An 18,966-nucleotide genomic window follows, 5' to 3' on the forward strand; every position below is an offset into this window, starting at 1 on the left:
AGAGAATCTTGTTTCTCATGGTCTGTGAGTCCTTTAGGTGCCTTTTGGCAAACTCCATGGGCAGTCTCCCTGACCAAGGCCCTGACATTCCCAGTGGGTCAGAAGTTTACATACACTCAATTAGTATTTGGTAGCATTGCTTTTAAATGGTTTAACTTGGGTCAAATGTTTCGAATAGCCTTCCACAACCTTCCCACAATAAGTTGGGTGAATTTTGGCCCATTCCTCCTGACAGAGCTGGTTTAACTGAGTCAGGTTTGTAGGCCTCCTTGCTCACACACGCTTTTTCAGTTCTGCTCACACATTTTCTATAGGATTGAGGTCAGGGCTTTGTGATGGCCACTCCAATACCTTGACTTTGTTGTCTTTAAGCCATTTTGCCACAACTTTGGAAGTATGCTTGGGGTCATTGTCTATTTGGAAGACCCATTTGCAACCAAGCTTTAACTTCCTGACTGATGTCTTGAGATGTTGCTTCAATATACCCACATCATTTTCTTTCCTCGTGATGCCATCTATTTTGTGAAGTGCACCAGTCCCTCCTGCAGCAAAGCACCCCCACAACATGACATGATGCTGCCACCCCCGTGCTTCACGGTTGGGATGATGTTCTTCGGCTTGCAAGCCTCCCCCTTTTTCCTACAAACACAATGATGGTCATTATGGCCAAACAGTTCTATTTTTGTTTCATCAGACCAGAGGACATTTCTCCAAAAACGATCTTTGTCCCCATGTGCAGTTGCAAACCGTAGTCTGGCTTTTTTATGGCGGTTTTGGAGCAGTGGCTTCTTCCTGCTGAGTGGCCTTTCAGGTTCTGTCGATATAGGACTCGTTTTACTGTGGATATAGATACTTTTGTACCTGTTTCCTCCAGCATCTTCACAGGGTCCTTTGCTGTTGTTCTGTGATTGATTTGCACTTTTCACACCAAAGTGCGTTAATCTCTAGGAGACAGAGCGGTAAGACGGCTGCGTGGTCCCATGGTGTTTATACTTGCGGATGAACCAGACTTGTGAAGGTCCACAATTTTTTTTCTGAGGTCTTGGCTGATTTCTTTAGATTTTCCATGATGTCAAGCAAAGAGGCACTGAGTTTGAAGGTAGGCCTTGAAATACATCCACAGTTACACCTCCAATTGACTCAAATGATGTCAATTAGCCTATCAGAAGCTTCTAAAGTGAAATAATCTGTCTGTCAACAATTTTTTGAAAAATTAATTGTGTCATGCACAAAGTAGATGTCCTAACTGACTTGCCAAAACTATAGTTTGTTAACAAGAAATTTGTGGAGTGGTTGAAAAAAGAGTTTTAATGACTCCAACCTAAGTGTATGGTAGTCTGGCTGTATGTAAACATCCGACTTCAACTGTATAGTATATCTGAAGAATACGTAGGATAGAATATAGGGCCTCCCGGGTGGCGCACAATTGCATCGCAGTGCTAGCTGTGCCACCAGAGATTCTGGGTTCGAGCCCAGGCTCTGTCGCAGCTGGCCGCGACCGGGAGGTCCATGGGGCGACGCACAATTGACCCAGCGCTGTCCGGGTTTGGCCGGCAGGGATATCCTTGTCTCATCGTGCACTAGCGACTCCTGTGATGGGCCGGGCACAGTGCACGCTGACCAGGTCGCCAGGTGTTTCCTCTGACACATTGGTGCGGCTGGCTTCCGGGTTGGATGTGCATTGTGTCAAGAAGCAGTGTGGCTAGGTTGGGTTGTGTTTCGCAGGACGCATGGCTCTTGACCTTTGCCTCTCCTGAGTCCGTACGGGAGTTGCAGCAATGAGACAAGACTGTAACTACTACCAATTGGGGTAAAGAAAGAACAGAATATGTACAGCAATAGTTGAATAGGATGGACTTGACTAGAATAGAGTACTCTATGTTTTCCATATGATTTAATATTATGATTTCCTTCATGTGGCCAGGGTATAGATATGTGGCACAGCAGAGGGTAATTTAGAAGGAAAACAAGACTCAAAAGTTGAGTGTCAGTTATGTTTTTACTGGCAGATATACTGAGGTTCCTCGTATGATTTCTTGGACAGGAGCCATAATGGATAGTAATGTTTTTTTTGTTGACAACTCTTTCCTCTCTTAAACCATCAAGCATCCTTGAGTTGCTATCCATCTTAGATCAGAATAACACAGTGCAAGGCTGCACATGGCTGGCCTTGTTCAAAATCAAATTGCTGCCAGGGAAGAAAATGCCTTAGCCATGTAATTCATGGATGGCAAGATTCAGTTGAAAGAGCTTTGTTACTGTTATTTTTTGGCCTCAATAGCTCAGTGGGATAACACCAACTTTAGCTGAGGGCTTAGCTGGTCCTGATTTGGAGCAGTCTTAGTGCCAATATTTTTTTGTTCTTCCAGCTCATCTTCACCCCAACTGCAGCTGTTGCCACTGTCCAATCAGCAGCCTCATCACAGTCTGCCACCAACCAACAGTCTGCTAGTGCACAGGTAATATTCACCACACACAACCCCAATGAGCACACACATGGATACAATTATATATATGTTTTACCTTTTTTTAACTAGACAAGTCAGTTAAGAACAAATTCTTATTTACAATGACGGCCTACACTGGCCAAACCTGGTGATGCTGGGCCAATTGTGCACAGCCCAATGGGACTCCCAATCACATCCGGTTGTGATACAGCCTGGAATTGAACCAGGGTCTTAGACCGCTGCACCACTCGGAAGTCCTACTATGGGAGAATCACAATTGGTTTTTCTCGCCTCCTCTCCTCCATCTGCAAGGAGAGGAAACGTGGAAACAATTGAGCTTGTATGAATTGAGACTGTCCTTCTCCAATCACGGGTCATCAGGCACATTATGTTTACAGGGGCAGAATCCCCAAAGAAATATGTAAAGTGATAATAACAGAAAATATTGTTTTTAAATGTGTGCATGTATTTCTCCTCTGAGAAAAAAAGAGCTGATTCAAAGGGGGTGTGGCGCATTTCAAAACGCTTCTGCGATAAGGAGCCGAGAGGATACACTTATGCTTCCTCGGTGGGAGGAGGCTATCGAGGAGGGGACGACACTCCTTTTTATTTTTTTACCTTTATTTAACTAGGCAAGTCAGTTAAGAACAAATTTTTATTTGCAGTGGTGTAGTTCTATTTTTGAATTTGTCAATCAAAGTTTGTAGCCTACTGACAGATGTAGCCTATTGAATATCATTGTAGAATAGACCTATGCATAAAATGCTTCATCCATTTGCAACGTCTGCCTATGCCCACACATTGTTTCAAGAATATTTTATATTTTTAATACGCCAAACACTGTTAGGTATACCTAATATCCAAATAGGCCATCATCTCTGTCAATCTTGAATGATAATTCTATATGTTTTACCGGTGAAATGTCCAAACTGCATGCCAATAATTTGATCTCAATCAGTTTCATGGGAATATGCCTTTAGATCTTCTGACTGTTTCGTGAGCGAAGAAGCCCTTTCCTGCAGTCAAATGACCAAATCGCCCTCTAGTGGCCTCATGGGTGGAATGTTATTCATATTTTTCATAATTGTATAATTAATGGAGAATTTTTTTTTACCACTGAAAATACAGTATTTCTTTGTCAAGCGATTCAGTTATATTTCAGTCTTCTGTGATGTACAGTACCAGTCAAAAGTTTGGACACACCTACTCATTCAAGGGTTTTTCTTTATTTTTACAATTTTCTACATTGTAGAATAATAATGAAGACATCAAAACTATGAAAAAACACATATGGAATCATGTAGTACCCCAAAAGTGTTATATTTGAGATTTTTTTTAAAATATCCACCATTTGCCTTTTTGACAGCTTTGCACACTCTTGGCATTCTCTCAACCAGCTTCATGAGGTAGTCCCCTGGAATGCATTTCAATTAACAGGTGTGCCTTGTTAAAATATAATTTGTGGAATTTCTTTCCTTCTTAGTGTGTTTGAGCCAATCAGTTGTGTTGTGACAAGGAACGGTTGGTATACAGAAGATAGCCCTATTTGGTAAAAGACAAGTCCATATTATGGCAAGAACAGCTCAAATAATCAAAGAGAAACGACAGTCCATCATTACTTTAAGACATGAAGGTCAGTCAATGCGGAACATTTCAAGAACTTTGAAAGTTTCTTCAAGCGCAGTCGTAAAAACCATCAAGAGCTATGATATCAAGCAATCAAGCACTGGCTCTCATGAAGACCACCACAGGAAAAGAAGACCCAGAGTTACCTATGCTGCAGAGGATAAGTTCATTAGAGTTACCAGCCTCAGATATCGCCAATTAACTGCACCTCAGATTGCAGCCCAAATAAATGCTTCACAGAGTTCAAGTAGCAGACACATCTGAATATCAACTGTTCAGAGGAGAATGTGTGAATCAATCCTTCATGTTCGAATTGCTGCAAAGAAACCACTTCTAAAGGGCACCAATAAGAAGAAGAGACTTGCTTGGGCCAAAAAACACAAGCAATGGACATTATAACGGTGGAAATCTGTCCTTTGGTCTGATGAGTCCAAATGTGAGATTTTTGGTTCCAACCGCTGTGTCTTTGTGAGATGCAAAGTAGGTGAACTGATGATCTCTGCACGTGTGGTTCCCACTGTGAAGCATGGAGGAGGAGGTGTGATGGGTGTGGGTGTGCTTTGCTGCTGATACTGTCAGTGATTTATTTAGAATTCAATTGATTTAGAATTCCCATCTAGTTTGCACTTAGTGGGACTATCATTTGTTTTTCAACAGGACAATGAACCAAAACACACCTCCAGGCTGTGTAAGGGCTATTTGACCAAGAAGGAGAGTGATGGAGTGCTGCATTAAATGACCTGGCCTCCGAAATCATCCAACCTCAACCCAATTGAGATGGTTTGGGATGAGTTGGACCTCAGAGTGAAGGAAAGCAGCCAACAAGTAATCAGGATATGTGGGCACTCCTTCAAGACTGTTGGAAAAATATTCCTCATGAAGCTGGTTGAGAGAATGCCAAGCGTGTGCAAAGCTGTCATCAAGGCAAAGGGTGGCTACTTTGAAGAATCTAAAATATCAAATATATTTTGATTTGTTTAACACTTTTTTGCTTACTACATGATTCCATATGTGTTATTTCATAGTTTTGATGTCTCCACTATTATTCTACAAAGTTGAAAATAGTAAAAATAAAGAAAACCCCTTGAATGAGAATGTGTCCAAACTTTTGTTTGGTACTGTATATAAAGTATAATATTGGGATGCAAACTCAAAACTGAGTACATGTCGCGCCCTGACCATAGAGAGCTGTTTATTCTCTATGTTGGTTGGGTGTGATAGTGACTAGGGTGGGTCATCTAGGTGATTAATGGTTTATGTTGGCCTGGTATGCTTCCCAATCAGAGACAGCTGTTTATTGTTGTCTCTGATTGGGGATCATATTTAGGTAGCCATTTTCCCCATTGTGTTTGTGGGATCTTGTCTACAGATAGTTGCCTGTGTGCACACCAGTAGCGGCACGGTTTGTTTGGTGAGTTTCTGTTTATTAAAAGATGTGGAACTCTACGCACGCTGCGCCTTGGTCCATTCATTACAATACAATTCAACTCTATCTGACATGGTATGGATGTCTTTTTTTAAATTGCATAACCATGTGTGTGAAGTGTATACTTTTGTTTCAAAGTAGATTTGTTTGACTACCAAGAAACACTGTGTGACAATGATTTAGCCCACTATAGTAAAATGATAACTGTAGTCATGTGTGCAGAGGCCCATCGGTCAGAGGCTTGACCACTTTGAGCGGGCAAAATCCAATGTAGAACAGCCAGACAGAACTCTACCAGGGTTTGCTAAAATGACTTCAAAACAGTTTGTTATGGATTTGGCGCTTACTGTCCAAGTGATTAGCTTACATAAACGTACCACATCTATTGCACATGTAGACAAACTGATCCACCGCATGAACCAACATGAACCATAGGATCCAAATTCACTGCGTGTCTGCCTTGATGTTCGTAAAGCTCCTCGCACCCCTTCTTGCGCAGTGGAATCCAGAATTATATGTGACCAGTTGGTTACGGTGCTGCCCTTTCTGCGCCACGATTCGAAGGGCGCTCCAATCATTTAAAATCACCCTCATCAAGATCTGTTGCCTACGCCTAATAGTTCTATTACAAATAGAAGATTATCACCTCTCTCAGTGGTGCTTGTTTAGTGACGTTAAATAGAAGCTGAGTCAACGTCTCGCAAGATCACAATGATTCATTTTTATTTTACATGACAGAACAGAATATAATAGTATGTCTATAATATGATACACCAAAAACACCTGCTCAGTCATTTCTTATCTGAAGCTGAATTGTAAAAAAAAACTTGGAATTCCAAGTTGGATGACCGTTCAAAAGATTTTCTAATCTGAGCTGTGTTTTCATGAGTTGTTTTGAACTCAAGTCATACGTCGGAGCTTTGTGTTCCGTTGTTTTGAACGCGGAATTATTCATCACTGGTGCCACAACCAGAGTGAGAAGACAGGGAAGAAACATTTACCTACAGATGCAGGATCTTAATTTGATCACTTTTTTGTTGCTGAGAATTTTCCTGCAATGCACGAAATGCAAACTTGTAGTTTATTTGAGTTTTAAAAAAGCATTAAAGTTAGTCATTTCCACTTAATTTCAGACTTGATTTGACCCAACGAAAAATGTATCAACCCCTACAAAAATTCCATTAATTATAATTCACATTTCCTGTTGCTACAGGTTTATTTTCCTGCTGTAACAAACTGGCTGAAATTAAGATCCTACATCTGTATCTATAGGCTGCTATAGCCTACAGATTTATTTGTTTGTCATTCTATCGTTTTCATGGTATTTTAGTGGTGACTAAATACCATTTATTTCGAATTAATTTTCCATAAGTATTTTTACCAGCTCTGACTATTCGCAAATTGACAAAAGTGAGGGAGTACCGCTCCCCCACGCTATGGCAGCACTACTCCCTGCTCCTTTGTTTGCCTACTAATGAATTGTCACTCCTCGAACACACATTGGTTTCCGGGTCACGGAGGAGAAAACAGACTTTTGTCCAATTGGAATTTTTCCCATGATGACGTTTTAAAATCTCATTTTCCCGTAGGTGCAGAACCTTGCCATCTGTAGTCAGCAGGGGGCCCCCTCCTCCTCTCAGCTCCAGGGCCTTCATCTCAAACAGATGTCTGGAGGGTCCCAAGTCTCCCTGGCTGGCCACCTCAGGGGTCCAACCCAGGGGCCACAGGGAGCACAACTGGGGTCCCTGGAGGCCCCATCAGAGGGGGGGCAGAAAGGTGAGGGCCACTTGGTGACCGTGAGCCGCAGTGTGATGGCCGTCAGCAGTCACCCCCTCATCAGCCCAGGTAGACCACACTCAAAGCGCCCTGTTCAAGGTTAGCATAACAAAGAAGCATAGATTTAATAGTAATTGTTATATAAGCCTGAATGTGGGTGGAGTATGATGACACCAACACTGTTTCATAAACATGATAACAGTAGGGCATGTAGCCGCAGCCAGGGCGGGGCGCTGTTGATTTTCTACTTTTGCTATAGATAAATAAAATTTCACACAGTTAGAGCAAGTCTAAAGAGGTGTTTTTACCACACAATTTTGTCAAAATACACTTCCATAACCTTGTCTCCGCTATAGGTCCTTTTGAGTTCTATTTCCATACCACATCACCAGGCCGGCACAGGGCTATCTGTCAGACCTATCCAAGAGAAGGCTTTACTGTAAATGCAGGCCAACCCTTCATTAGACTGCCAGCCCTATTCACGTGGACCCACTTACAGAGGAAATGTATTATTACAGGACGTAAAGGGGAAATGGCCTAAGATCAGACAGCAAGCCTCAGCCAGACCCCAGTTACAGCTCCTATACGGAGCAAATATGGCAGAGAAGGGTTCTAAAAGTATCTTAATGGCAAGACGACTGACTGCTTCAAAACACAGCAGCAGTACACTCAGCTTAGTTCTAATATGAAGAGTTCCTTGTCCAGTGGTGGAAAAAAGTACCAAATTGTCATACTTGAGTAAAAGTAAAGATACCTTAATAGAAAATGACTACAGTGAAAGTCACCCAGTAAAATACTATTTGAGTAAAAGTCAAAGTATTTTGTTTTAAATATATTTAACTATCAAAGGTAAATGTATTCGCTAAAATATACTTTATCAAAAGTACGAATAATTTTAAATTCCTTAAATTAAGCAAACTAGACGGCACAATATTTGTATTTATGGCTAGCCAGGGGCACACTCAAACACAAAGCATTTGTGTTTAGTGAGTCCACCAGATCAGAGGCATTAGGGATGACCAGGGATGTTCTCTTGATAAGTGTGAATTGGACCGTTTTCTGTCCTGCTAAGCATTTAAAATGTAACGAGTACTTTTGGCTGTCAGGGAAAATGTATGGAGTAAAAAGTACATTATTTTCTTTAGGAATGTAGTGAAGTTGAAGTTCGGGCACTGTTATAAGCTAACTGTTGCACGAGGAGGAGAGACCTCTTTCCCCATGAGGATCTCATTAGTAGTTGGGATAAAAGGGATATCCCAAACACCATCTTATACAGTCACCTCCTTCCTGCAGCACTAGAGCTTTAAGCAGGCTTAAGCCAAACCAGACGGTTTCCCTAGTGTTGCTAAAGGTGAGGAGGGCAAGGCTGCAGTGGAGGATACGGCTGAAGGCTTGACCCATGGGTCTGAGCTACTCCTAATGAGCTACTTCCAGATGGGGGCTGGCTGGGGGGGACGCCCCTCAGCGCTGCACATCTTCCCCTCTGTCACCATGTGCGCACAAGAAACCCCCCCCCCCCCCCCCCCCCCCCCATATCTCAGCGTCCAAAATCAATAGATCAGAGGCAGAAACTTCTGCTTACGATTTAAAATGCATGCCACAAGGGGTTGCGCTACTGTTTTATAAAAATATTGTTGGTGGTGGTTATTTCTGATTTAGTCATCCTTATGGAAAAACCAAATGAATTTCACATGTGAACGCATGTGAAGTGTCCCAAAAACACATGTTTTCATATGATTTTACATTTTCCACATGTGAAATCATGTGATTTTCCTGTAAGGGTTGGGTCTGTTGGGTTATTTTGACCGGCTCAATTGGTTCATGTACGGAACATTGCGTGCTGGATTCAATTACTTATTGATATGTGTAAAACCAAAAGTAGACTGCGGTCTGGACCCAAAGTCGCAATATTGAATTGGACACAAAGCAGTCTCCCTGCAGCTAGCCAGTTTGAAGCTTTTCGACTTGGCAGTGTAACACATGTAAGTGGTGTGTGAATATTGGAGGGAAGGCTGGCACACCGCTTTAAAGGAGTTGTCACATAACTAGTGGCTGTAGAAGAGTTTCCACAGAATAATACCCAAACCACAGAGTGAGTTGTCAAAAAGGCCTTCGTTTCCACCAGTTTGGTGCCTGACTGAGGTACTTATAAATGGTGAGGCAGGCATTCTATGAGTGGACCACAGCAGAGGAAACCAAGAAGGCTAATCACGAGACGTGCTGCCCCTCCAGAAATTGTTGCTCTTCACATACAGTAGAGGCATCTACTGCACACATTCAATCAAAAGTGATTGGGCTTCATGCATGGAGGACTACAGCTGTTTCACCGATAGGTCCCATTGAATTGAGCATGTCATGTGTAGAATGAGACACAGGTGACCGGATACATTAACCTGAAGACAGACTCTGTGGTAGCTTGATACAAACGGACTGAAGGGGATGTCAAAGGTATTAGCTTTACAGTGATGGTTGGCGTACAGGATTTAGGGGACAAATCCATTAAAGAAACTCAGGACTATTTAGTTACAGGTTCGTTTTAGTTTACCATGGTTTTCTGTTAAAGGCCCAGTGCAGTCAAATGTGATTTCCAGTGTTTTATATTTCCACGCTATGACGTTGGAATAATATTGTGAAAATGACTAATGCCCTTTTAGTGTAAGAGCTGTTTTGGGAGTTCTGGCCTTCCATGGTGGCATCACCATGTGGTAAATTAGTTAATAGACCAATAAGAAAGTTCCAAACCTCTCTGCCAATAACAGCACATTTTCAGTTTTTCCCTCCCCATTCAGACCACTCCCAGACAGTTCTAGCTAAATTCTTGCTTGAGAAATTGTCGTTTGCTAGGAAGCTATTTTTGTTTGTTTTCAATACAAATTGTCAAAAATAATCACAGTGAGATACTTAATAGTTACCCAGAAATGATTTGATATTGAGATAAAAATGCCTGCATTAGGCCTCCCGGGTGGCGCAGTGGTCTAGGGCACTGGCTCTGTCGCAGCCGGCCGCGACCGGGAGGTCCGTGGGGCGACGCACAATTGGCATAGCGTCGTTAGGGAGGGTTTGGCCGGTAGGGATATCCTTGTCTCATCGCGCTCCAGCGACTTCTGTGGCGGGCCGGGCGCAGTGCGCGCTAACCAAGGGGGCCAGGTACACGGTGTTTCCTCCGACACATTGGTGCGGCTGGCTTCCGGGTTGGAGGCGCGCTGTGTTAAGAAGCAGTGCGGCTTGGTTGGGTTGTGCTTCGGAGGACGCATGGCTTTCAACCTTCGTCTCTCCCGAGCCCGTACGGGAGTTGTAGCGATGAGACAAGATAGTAATTACTAGCGATTGGATACCACGAAAATTGGGGAGAAAATGGGATAAAAAAAAAAAAAAATGCCTGCATTGGACCTTTTAAGAGACTACTCATGAAATCCTAATTTCACTAATACAATATTTATATGTATAGCGCTTTTCATGATACTCAGACATTCAAAGTCACTAGCCATAACATGGCTTCGATGGTGTTTTGATTTGGGTTTCGCTCTCCTATATGTGAACGTCCGTACTAACCACAGACCTTTACAAACTGCAGCGCTTGCAAGACTCTGATGTGGAACGGCGGCAATGTTTTTGAAAACGGGAAGCTGCCTTTAAGTGTTCTGTTACTCGTACGCCTACGATTACATCAATGGCAGATTATCTTCTCTAGTTCCACAGACCATGGTCATGTGTTTGGCATCAGGGAACCTATTGTTTGGCGTATAAACACATTTTATGAGAGTGAGGATTAATCCAGGCTTGACTGACTGAAGCCAAAGATGAACATGCCCTGGGGTGTCTGTTTGTTTGGGAAGTTATTGCTGTGGTAACCAATGTAAGATATGTCTGAGGCTTACTCATTTAGGGCCAAATCCTAACTTGAAATGTACACAACTAAGAATTACGTACGAGGGTAGCTACATTTTTATTGCTTGTTTTGTGAAAGAAACCTGATATTTCTTAGTTTTAAAGACTAATGTTGATTTATGTGTTTTTACAGCGTACGCACAAATCCAGACGCACCAGTTTCTGCAGCAGCAAAAACAGCAGTTTGTGTTCCAGCAGCAGCGACACCAGACCCAGCAGCTTTCTCTGAGGGGCCAGGCCCCAGTGCTACACACAGCCTCCATCCACAGTCACACTCAGGCCCAGATGCTACAGGCCCTGGCTATCCAGCCCAAGGAGGGCCCTGTCCCTGTGCTGCCCAAACCATTTGTCTCTGCCAATGTTCCTAGCCTGCAGGCCACCATCTTCCACTCCACTGTCAGTCCCCAGATTCTTACCCACAACAGGCCAACCCCTGTGGTCACCCAGACCCGGGCTGCTCCGCTGCCCAACACCAAGCTAGTGCAGATGGCTGCAGTCGACCTCCAGATCCAGCCAACTGCTCTTACACCAGCCTCTCAGCTGGTTCAGGATAGTGCTGGCAAGGAGCTGCCCATGTCTGAGGTAGTCACGGAGAACAGCTCCACTCCCCTCATACAGCAGCCAACAGCCCCTCCTATTCTTGAGGTCATCACTATTGAGCAATGCCCATTGGATCCCAGCAACCCCACCACACCCACTGGAGGTAGATATTATATTTTATGTCACAGGTTGTATCTCTAAGTCATTGGACTTATGGATAACCAGAAGCCCTGACTGGCTGTTCAATTTGTTACAGTAATGTGACATCCCACTCATCCATTCACTGACTGACTCTTACTCACTCACTCACTCACCGACCCACCAACAACCTATTCACTCACTCACATCCATCTGTATGCTTGGGCAGCTCAGGCACAATGGCCATCCCCATTCTAGCACTCCCCTCAAGCAGAATACTAAATCTGTCATGGCCCAGAGTCCATTGTCCTACCTTGCCACTTGGGGGAACGTGACAGCTTTAGCCATAATTACGGGAAAGGGCCAGGCTTTGTCACTCCCGCCATGGGAAAGTTTTCAGGCTTCCGCCTTACCAATATATTTCTCAAATATTGAGGGAATTTGATTATCTGGACCAAGTTATCCAGGTGGGAAGAGTTTGCAGCAGGTGAAAATAATTTGTATACAAGTCGGCTTAAAACAAAAGTGACATTTGTGTTTTCAAATGCAAAAGTGCTATTTTTATTTAAAAAATGCCATCCCAATGAAATTGTTTGAGAATTCTAACATATATTATATGGACAATTACTGTAATTGTTCGATTTGAGAAGGGCGCTCCTTCCACTCTTGCCTGTTCACATCACGGGCCATATACCGGTGCACCGGAAAGCAGTGAAGGAAAAATAGAGTCCACCAATCCAACCAACCAGAGAGAGTCCTTTTGAGCTACTCGTCGCCATTGAATCACATTCCAAGTTGCGCTGGCCAATGGTGGGAGTGCTTTATTTCCTAAAGGCTCGTCATGTCTGACAGGTGTATCTGAGTGAGGCACGTCCACTCAGACATTCAAACATGAATAATATACTTTCAAGTGGCCAGGATGCTATTACTTTGCAGATGCTGAAGTGGCCACCACTGCTACTTGGCTACTCAATCACAGCAGTACACCATGTGATCATGGCACAATCCTCCTCTAAGTGTTACTGTTAGGTGGTCATAATTACAACCTTGATCGAGCAAGTCCAGTGATGCCTTAAACCTTGGTCCACCCTCAAGCCTAGGCCAGCATGTCTGCTTATGGACTTCTTGTGACAGACAGCTGAATTAAATAATACTTGTCAGAAAAACGTGCTATGTATATGTCATGACATGTAATTAACAGTCTTTACTATTCATGGTAGTTTGACACAATGACAAGTCATGAAAGCGTTGGTCCTATACCTCTAGGCTCAAAAGTTGAGAAAATCCATCAACATTTCCCATTCTAAACATTTGTCACTAAATCTATGAAAATATGCTATTTTTACATACAGGCTTTCAATTCTGTCTTGCCAATATAGTTCTCAACTATTGAGGGGATTCGATTATCTGGACCGGGTTGCCCAGGTGGGAGGAGTTTGCACCAGGTGAAAGTGAATTGCATTCTCTTTGGAACAGAGCTGCCTCCCGGCAGTGAGCCAGGTTCCCCGCTCTGGCCGACGGCCAATTCGGCTCAAAACAAAAGTGACATTTGTTTTTTCAAATGTAAAATTGATATTTTGATAATTATCTGCCATCCCAATGAAAACTAGTTAAAGAAATTAGAACCTATATTATATGGACAATTACTGTTCGAATAGAGAAGGGCGCTCCTCCCACTTTTGCTTGTTCACGTCACGGGCCATATACCGGTGCACCGCGGTTCATTTTAATCAAACTCCACCAATGTGGTAGATTGTACTGGAAAGCAGTGAGTGGGAAATAGTCAGCCAATCCAACCAATCAGAGGGAGTGATTTTGAGCTACTCGTCACCATTGGATCACATTCCAAGTTGCGTGGGCCAATGGTGGGCCAGCGCTATATTTTCTATTCAGTTCACGAATACAAAGGCTACTTGTGTACTTTTGCAGGGATAATAGTGCGGAACAAACTGAAGAAAGCATACGAAAAAGTGTGGATGTGATTGCATTGCTTGTGTAGTTTCTACTTATGTAACGGGTGCGTATTTCCACGGAATATTTGCGAATTGTTTGAGAACATGATTTGTTTGCTCCATGTTGCCTTGGCGGACGGGATATGAAAGGAAGGGTTGGTTGGAGCAGTGGAACAAAGGGGTGTGCCACGGAGTACTGTCTTTGGGTGTGCTTTCGCTCCCTTGTTGACCGTTGTCGGGGCGTTTGAATCAGAGCGTCTATATTTGTCATTTATTGTGGTGCGTTTCTCAATTTAAGTTAATGTTCAAAAGAGGGCAAATGTAGTTTTAATGATGTCGACGAAACCTTTGCACTTCTATACCGTAATTTATTAGGAACAATACGCATGTGGGACAATAAACACCTTGCGCAATGATCATTAATGATTAGTTGATACAGTACATATTCTTTGTATTAAATACACGTATTATTATTAATTGTTTTGTTGACCAAAGTCGTTTTTGTAGATGTAGAATGATGCGGGGAGGAAAATAAACAAAACAATTTCGAAAGTGTTCCAGATTTTCTTCTAGAATCATTAATTCTTCACGGCGTGAAACATGTCCATATTCATCATTGTTACATGATTGGTCATTCTCTTTTATTATTATTATTACCTCAGCACTGACTCCTGCATGTCAGTTAACATTTTACACAAATATTTCCTTTTTATTTACTCACAAATATGCCATTATGCCAGCAGGTAAGGGAGATGCTGAGTGGCTGAATGCGCAACCAGGTGCAGGCTCACTTCCAGTCATGACCTCAGGGAATGGGAACAATGCGCCCATGGTGACAGGCAGTACCCCACAGAATGGCGAGAGCAAACTGCCTCAAGCCATAGTGAAACCCCAGATCCTCACCCACTTTATTGAGGGATTTGTGATCCAGGAGGGAGCAGAGCCTTTCCCTGTGAGTAGGATTCTGAAGAAGCCTTCCACCCACTGGGCACATGGCTCTTCAGAAGCAGAGACACACACACACACACACAGGCGGACTGGGACCAGAAATCGGCCCTGGCATTTCTAACACACGCTTCCTCTTGGTCACCACAACGGCCCATTTCTTTTTTTTTTTAGGCCCCCATTATTAGCCGAAATAAGGATCATTTTGCGCAAAAAACAGAAGTTAGACAGGCCCACTGGGCAAATAATTGACCAGCCTAATCTGCCCTTGCACGCCTGTTTTGGAGTCAACTGAACCATAAGGACACAGTCACCCATGTACATGACCAGTAGTGCACTTCCCTCTAGTGGACTAAATTAGACTAAACCATTCATATCATTATGCACTGTACAGCATTTATTACCGGTGTAAGCAGCATGTATGAAGTGAATTGTCTCTGTCCTTTCAGGTTGAACGTCCGTTGTCGTTGCTGATCGAGAACCTGAAGAAACACAAACAGCAGACACACTCTGACTCAGAGAAGACGACTACCTCCTCCAACAGCACCACTGACTCTGAGATGGAGGACCTATCACAGCAAGGTAAAGGACCAGACATCTTGCTTGGCCCACTCTATGTCCTTTTCTCAATTAGATTTGCTCAACTCCTGCGTCCTCTCTCCTCCGTCTTGCCTCCTTTTCAAAAAGGTCAAAGGTAATCGAGGAGAGGCGGTCGAGGTGAGTGAACGTGGACGAAGATGCTCTTATACGAAATGAGAAGCTCCTCCACTTGCAAATTACGTTTACAGGGGGGAATCCCAAAATAAATGTGTAAAGTGATAAAAACAAATTAGGTTAGTTGTGCAAGACATTTTATAGATAAAAGGACAAGTAACGTATTGTTTTTAAATGTGTATTGTCGGAGGAGAAAAGCATGCACAACAGCTGATTCAAAGGGGGTGTGGCAGATATCAAAACTATTCTGCTGTAGGATACACGTGCTTCCTCGCCAAAAGGAGGCTATCAAGGAGTGGAGGACCGTCTTTCATTTGCCTACTAATGAATTGACACTACCCGACCACTTATCGCTATCCAGGTCACAGAGGAGAGAGGATGTAGGATGGACTTTTGCCCAAATGAGAAAAGGCCTATTAACCCAGAACTACAAGCTTCTCATTGTGGCATTGGCTACCTGGCTTCACGTCCCACTTCTGCTTGAATCTCAGCACAAATGTTTGTACATATTGGCACTTGGATTTGCTCTTCTTGATCCGTACTGTAGGACTGTCTAGGGTTTTCTTTCAGTCTCACATCAACTCTCTGAACATCGGAAAGTCAACCAACCACTTGCTTCCGTAGACATGAAGCCATGCCACACATTGCCTGTCATGCCAACCGGCATTCAGTGTTAATACCCATCGTATTTTTACCGTTGGTTGCCATGTGTTGACGTGAAACTGTTGTTGTTGTGCAGAGCTGAAGCAGCAAGAGGAGCCCACCCTGACGTGTGAGCTGTGTGGCAGAGTGGACTTTGCCTACAACTTCAAGAGATCCAAGAGGTTCTGCTCCACAGTGTGTGCCAAACGGTAAGGTCTGGGTAGACAAGATGCTGGAACTGAGATCTGGGTCGTACTCATTAGGCACCAAGGAAATGGACTACAACAGGGAGGGACTATCTGAACTTTTATTTTCCATTGAAAAACATTTAGCAAAGGTGTGGTCTAATGAATATAACCCAGGCATCCTGAATGACATTTTCGCCAGCAGTTGTTGCTGCAGTAATTACAGCAGTAGTGCAGGAATAACAAGTAAATGAATGGCTTATTCTTTACCTGAGCTTTTCATTTGTTACTCAGATGTTCTAAAATGTATTGATAATTAAACAAATGGCTTGCTCAGCCTTTGAAACACTTAATTACCTAAGCTACTTGTTGATATATTGCCTATTTATTTTTTCCCCATAAAATGTTTGTGCAGGTACAATGTGGGGTGTACAAAGCGAATGGGCCTCTTTCCAAATCGACAAACCACGATGGAGAAACTGAAGAAGCAGAGAACATCCAATGGGAACCACCAGAACTCAAGCTCCGAGACCAAAAAACAGGTGAAATGGCACTGTTCACAAAATATCAAGAATAAAAGCACCATATGACTTTATAAACATATTTCCATTGAGACCCTCTTTCTGGCTAGAATGGCAATCACTTCAAAGCTATATCCTTCCTTTGTGTTTTCAGACACCCACTACTGGGCAGCAACCTGGGGGTGGATCGGTGATGTCCAGCCACCCCTCTCACCCTGGTCACAGGGAGTTCAGCCATTGTTTAGACATGTCCAGCTACGAGGGTCCCCCTTCGCCCCCACTGTCTGCTGCCAGCTCTAGTGCTCCCAGGTCCCAGGTGGGCAGAGGGGCAGAGCACACGGAGGGCTGTGGACAAGAGCTGCCCCTCTCCCAGCACTTCCAGCCCAGCGACCCGGCCAAGTGGAACGTGGAGGAGGTCTACGAGTTCATCTGCTCCCTGCCAGGTGGGCACTGCGACATTTTCCATTTACTCCAATGGTTGCTAAATGGCAGAGTAGCAGCCCAATACAACAGTGGTCACCAACCTTGCTATTGGAGAAATGCAGGGTGTGCAGGCTTTTGTTTTAGCCCAGTAGTAACACACCTACTTCAGTCAACCAACTTAGTCATTTGATTAGTTGAAATGCAAATGAAATCAAACTTTGTTTAAACACTCTAAAACATGGATATCGGTTCCAGGAACAAAATTGGTGACCTGACCCCTGTCATAAATCAAGCAGCAAGCAGGAGGGATTTTTAGAAAAGACTTGCCTGGAACCTGATGGTTGTGTGTAATGTTCTTTTTTTTTTTTTAAATATATATATTTTTTATAAAGCTAACTGATGAGTGGCTGTTTGTTTTGTTCCCAGGTTGCCTGGAGATAGCCAAGGAGTTCCGCTCGCAGGAGATCGACGGCCAGTCTTTGCTGCTGCTGAAAGAGGACCACCTCATGGGCACCATGAACATCAAACTGGGGCCTGCGCTCAAGCTCTTTGCTGAGATCAGTATGCTGAGAGACTCGTAACCCCTCCTCTCTGGAGCCACTCCACACTGCCGGAAAGTGTCCAGAACACCGTAATTATACGGTACTCTGACTAGGCTCAAGCCTACCGCTGTGGCAGGTTGGTCCCACGGGGGTGGAGGATGGACGAAGGGTGTCTCTCTGTTTCATAGAAGCTGATGGTCCATAGCATATTGGCAACGCTATCTGAGTTTAGAGCTTTGCCTCTTTGGACTCTCCTTTGCAATGCAGGACCCGTTAGCTACTGAATGAGTTGTACTGTGGATGTTGTACTGTGCACAAGGAACTTATCCAGCTAGACTCAAATGGACAAGGTGGTACTTAAGTTCATAAATGCTGTTACTAGTAGTTAGAGATTCTCTGGTACATCTGTATACTTTTAGCCAGTAGTTCTGAAAGTAGCGCTCACGAGCCAAAAGTGGTCCCTGAAAATTGCATACTACATCACATATGTGTACCACGTCATTGCTCTCGCTCTGCTGTGTGTGTCTTGCTAGCTGTCACTCAAATAGTGAGGGGCTGAAGCACATTGGTTGGAACTCGAGTTGTTAGGGGGCTGGCCCACGTGGGGGTAAATGGGTTAGGGTTAGGGCACAGCTTCCAGTAAACAGCCTCTTTCAAACTAGGATTTTGTGGCTAATTGAGGTAAAGTAATTCTGCTCATAGATTATGCATGTATGAACTACACGTCACATGCACCAAATACAACAGGTGTAGACTTTACAGTGAAATGCTTACTTACGAGCCCATTCCCAACAATGCAGAGTTAAAATATGAGGCAAATATTTGCTAAATTAAAAGGAAATGCACATCCAGCCTGAAGTGGGAGGTTTAAAAATATATGAACTCCGCAAAAAAAGAAACGTCTTCTCACTGTCAACTGCGTTTATATTCAACAAACTTAACGTGTAAATATTTGTATGAACATAATATTCAACTGATACAAACTGAACAAGTTCCACAGACATGTGACTAACAAAAATTGAATAATGTGTCCCTTAACAAAGGGGGGAATCAAAAATAACAGTCAGTATCTGGTGTGGCCACCAGCTGCATTAAGTGCTGCAGTGCATCTCCTTCTCATGGACTGCACCAGATTTGCCAGTTCTTGCTGTGAGATGTTACCCCACTCTTCCAGCAAGGCACCTGCAAGATCACGGACATT

The 18,966-nt window shown here is 43.5% G+C and overlaps 1 protein-coding gene across 1 annotated transcript in view; it reads left to right on the forward strand.

Moving 5' to 3' along the window:
* Nucleotides 1-18,660, forward strand: part of LOC120058712 (polyhomeotic-like protein 2) — a 31,076-nt gene extending 12,416 nt beyond the window's left edge. Inside the window, exons 5-13 of the mRNA XM_039007458.1 lie at nucleotides 2,319-2,459; nucleotides 7,089-7,344; nucleotides 11,297-11,866; nucleotides 14,537-14,745; nucleotides 15,188-15,320; nucleotides 16,192-16,303; nucleotides 16,695-16,821; nucleotides 16,955-17,243; nucleotides 17,650-18,660. Of these exons, the coding sequence (XP_038863386.1) occupies nucleotides 2,319-2,459; nucleotides 7,089-7,344; nucleotides 11,297-11,866; nucleotides 14,537-14,745; nucleotides 15,188-15,320; nucleotides 16,192-16,303; nucleotides 16,695-16,821; nucleotides 16,955-17,243; nucleotides 17,650-17,804 (1,992 nt within the window). The 3' untranslated portion in view covers nucleotides 17,805-18,660. The remainder of the gene's footprint in view (nucleotides 1-2,318; nucleotides 2,460-7,088; nucleotides 7,345-11,296; nucleotides 11,867-14,536; nucleotides 14,746-15,187; nucleotides 15,321-16,191; nucleotides 16,304-16,694; nucleotides 16,822-16,954; nucleotides 17,244-17,649) is intronic.
* Nucleotides 18,661-18,966: the final 306 nt, after the last annotated feature.

This window comes from Salvelinus namaycush, chromosome 14 (assembly GCF_016432855.1).
Source record: "Salvelinus namaycush isolate Seneca chromosome 14, SaNama_1.0, whole genome shotgun sequence".
In the NCBI taxonomy this organism is placed as follows: Eukaryota; Metazoa; Chordata; class Actinopteri; order Salmoniformes; family Salmonidae; genus Salvelinus; species Salvelinus namaycush.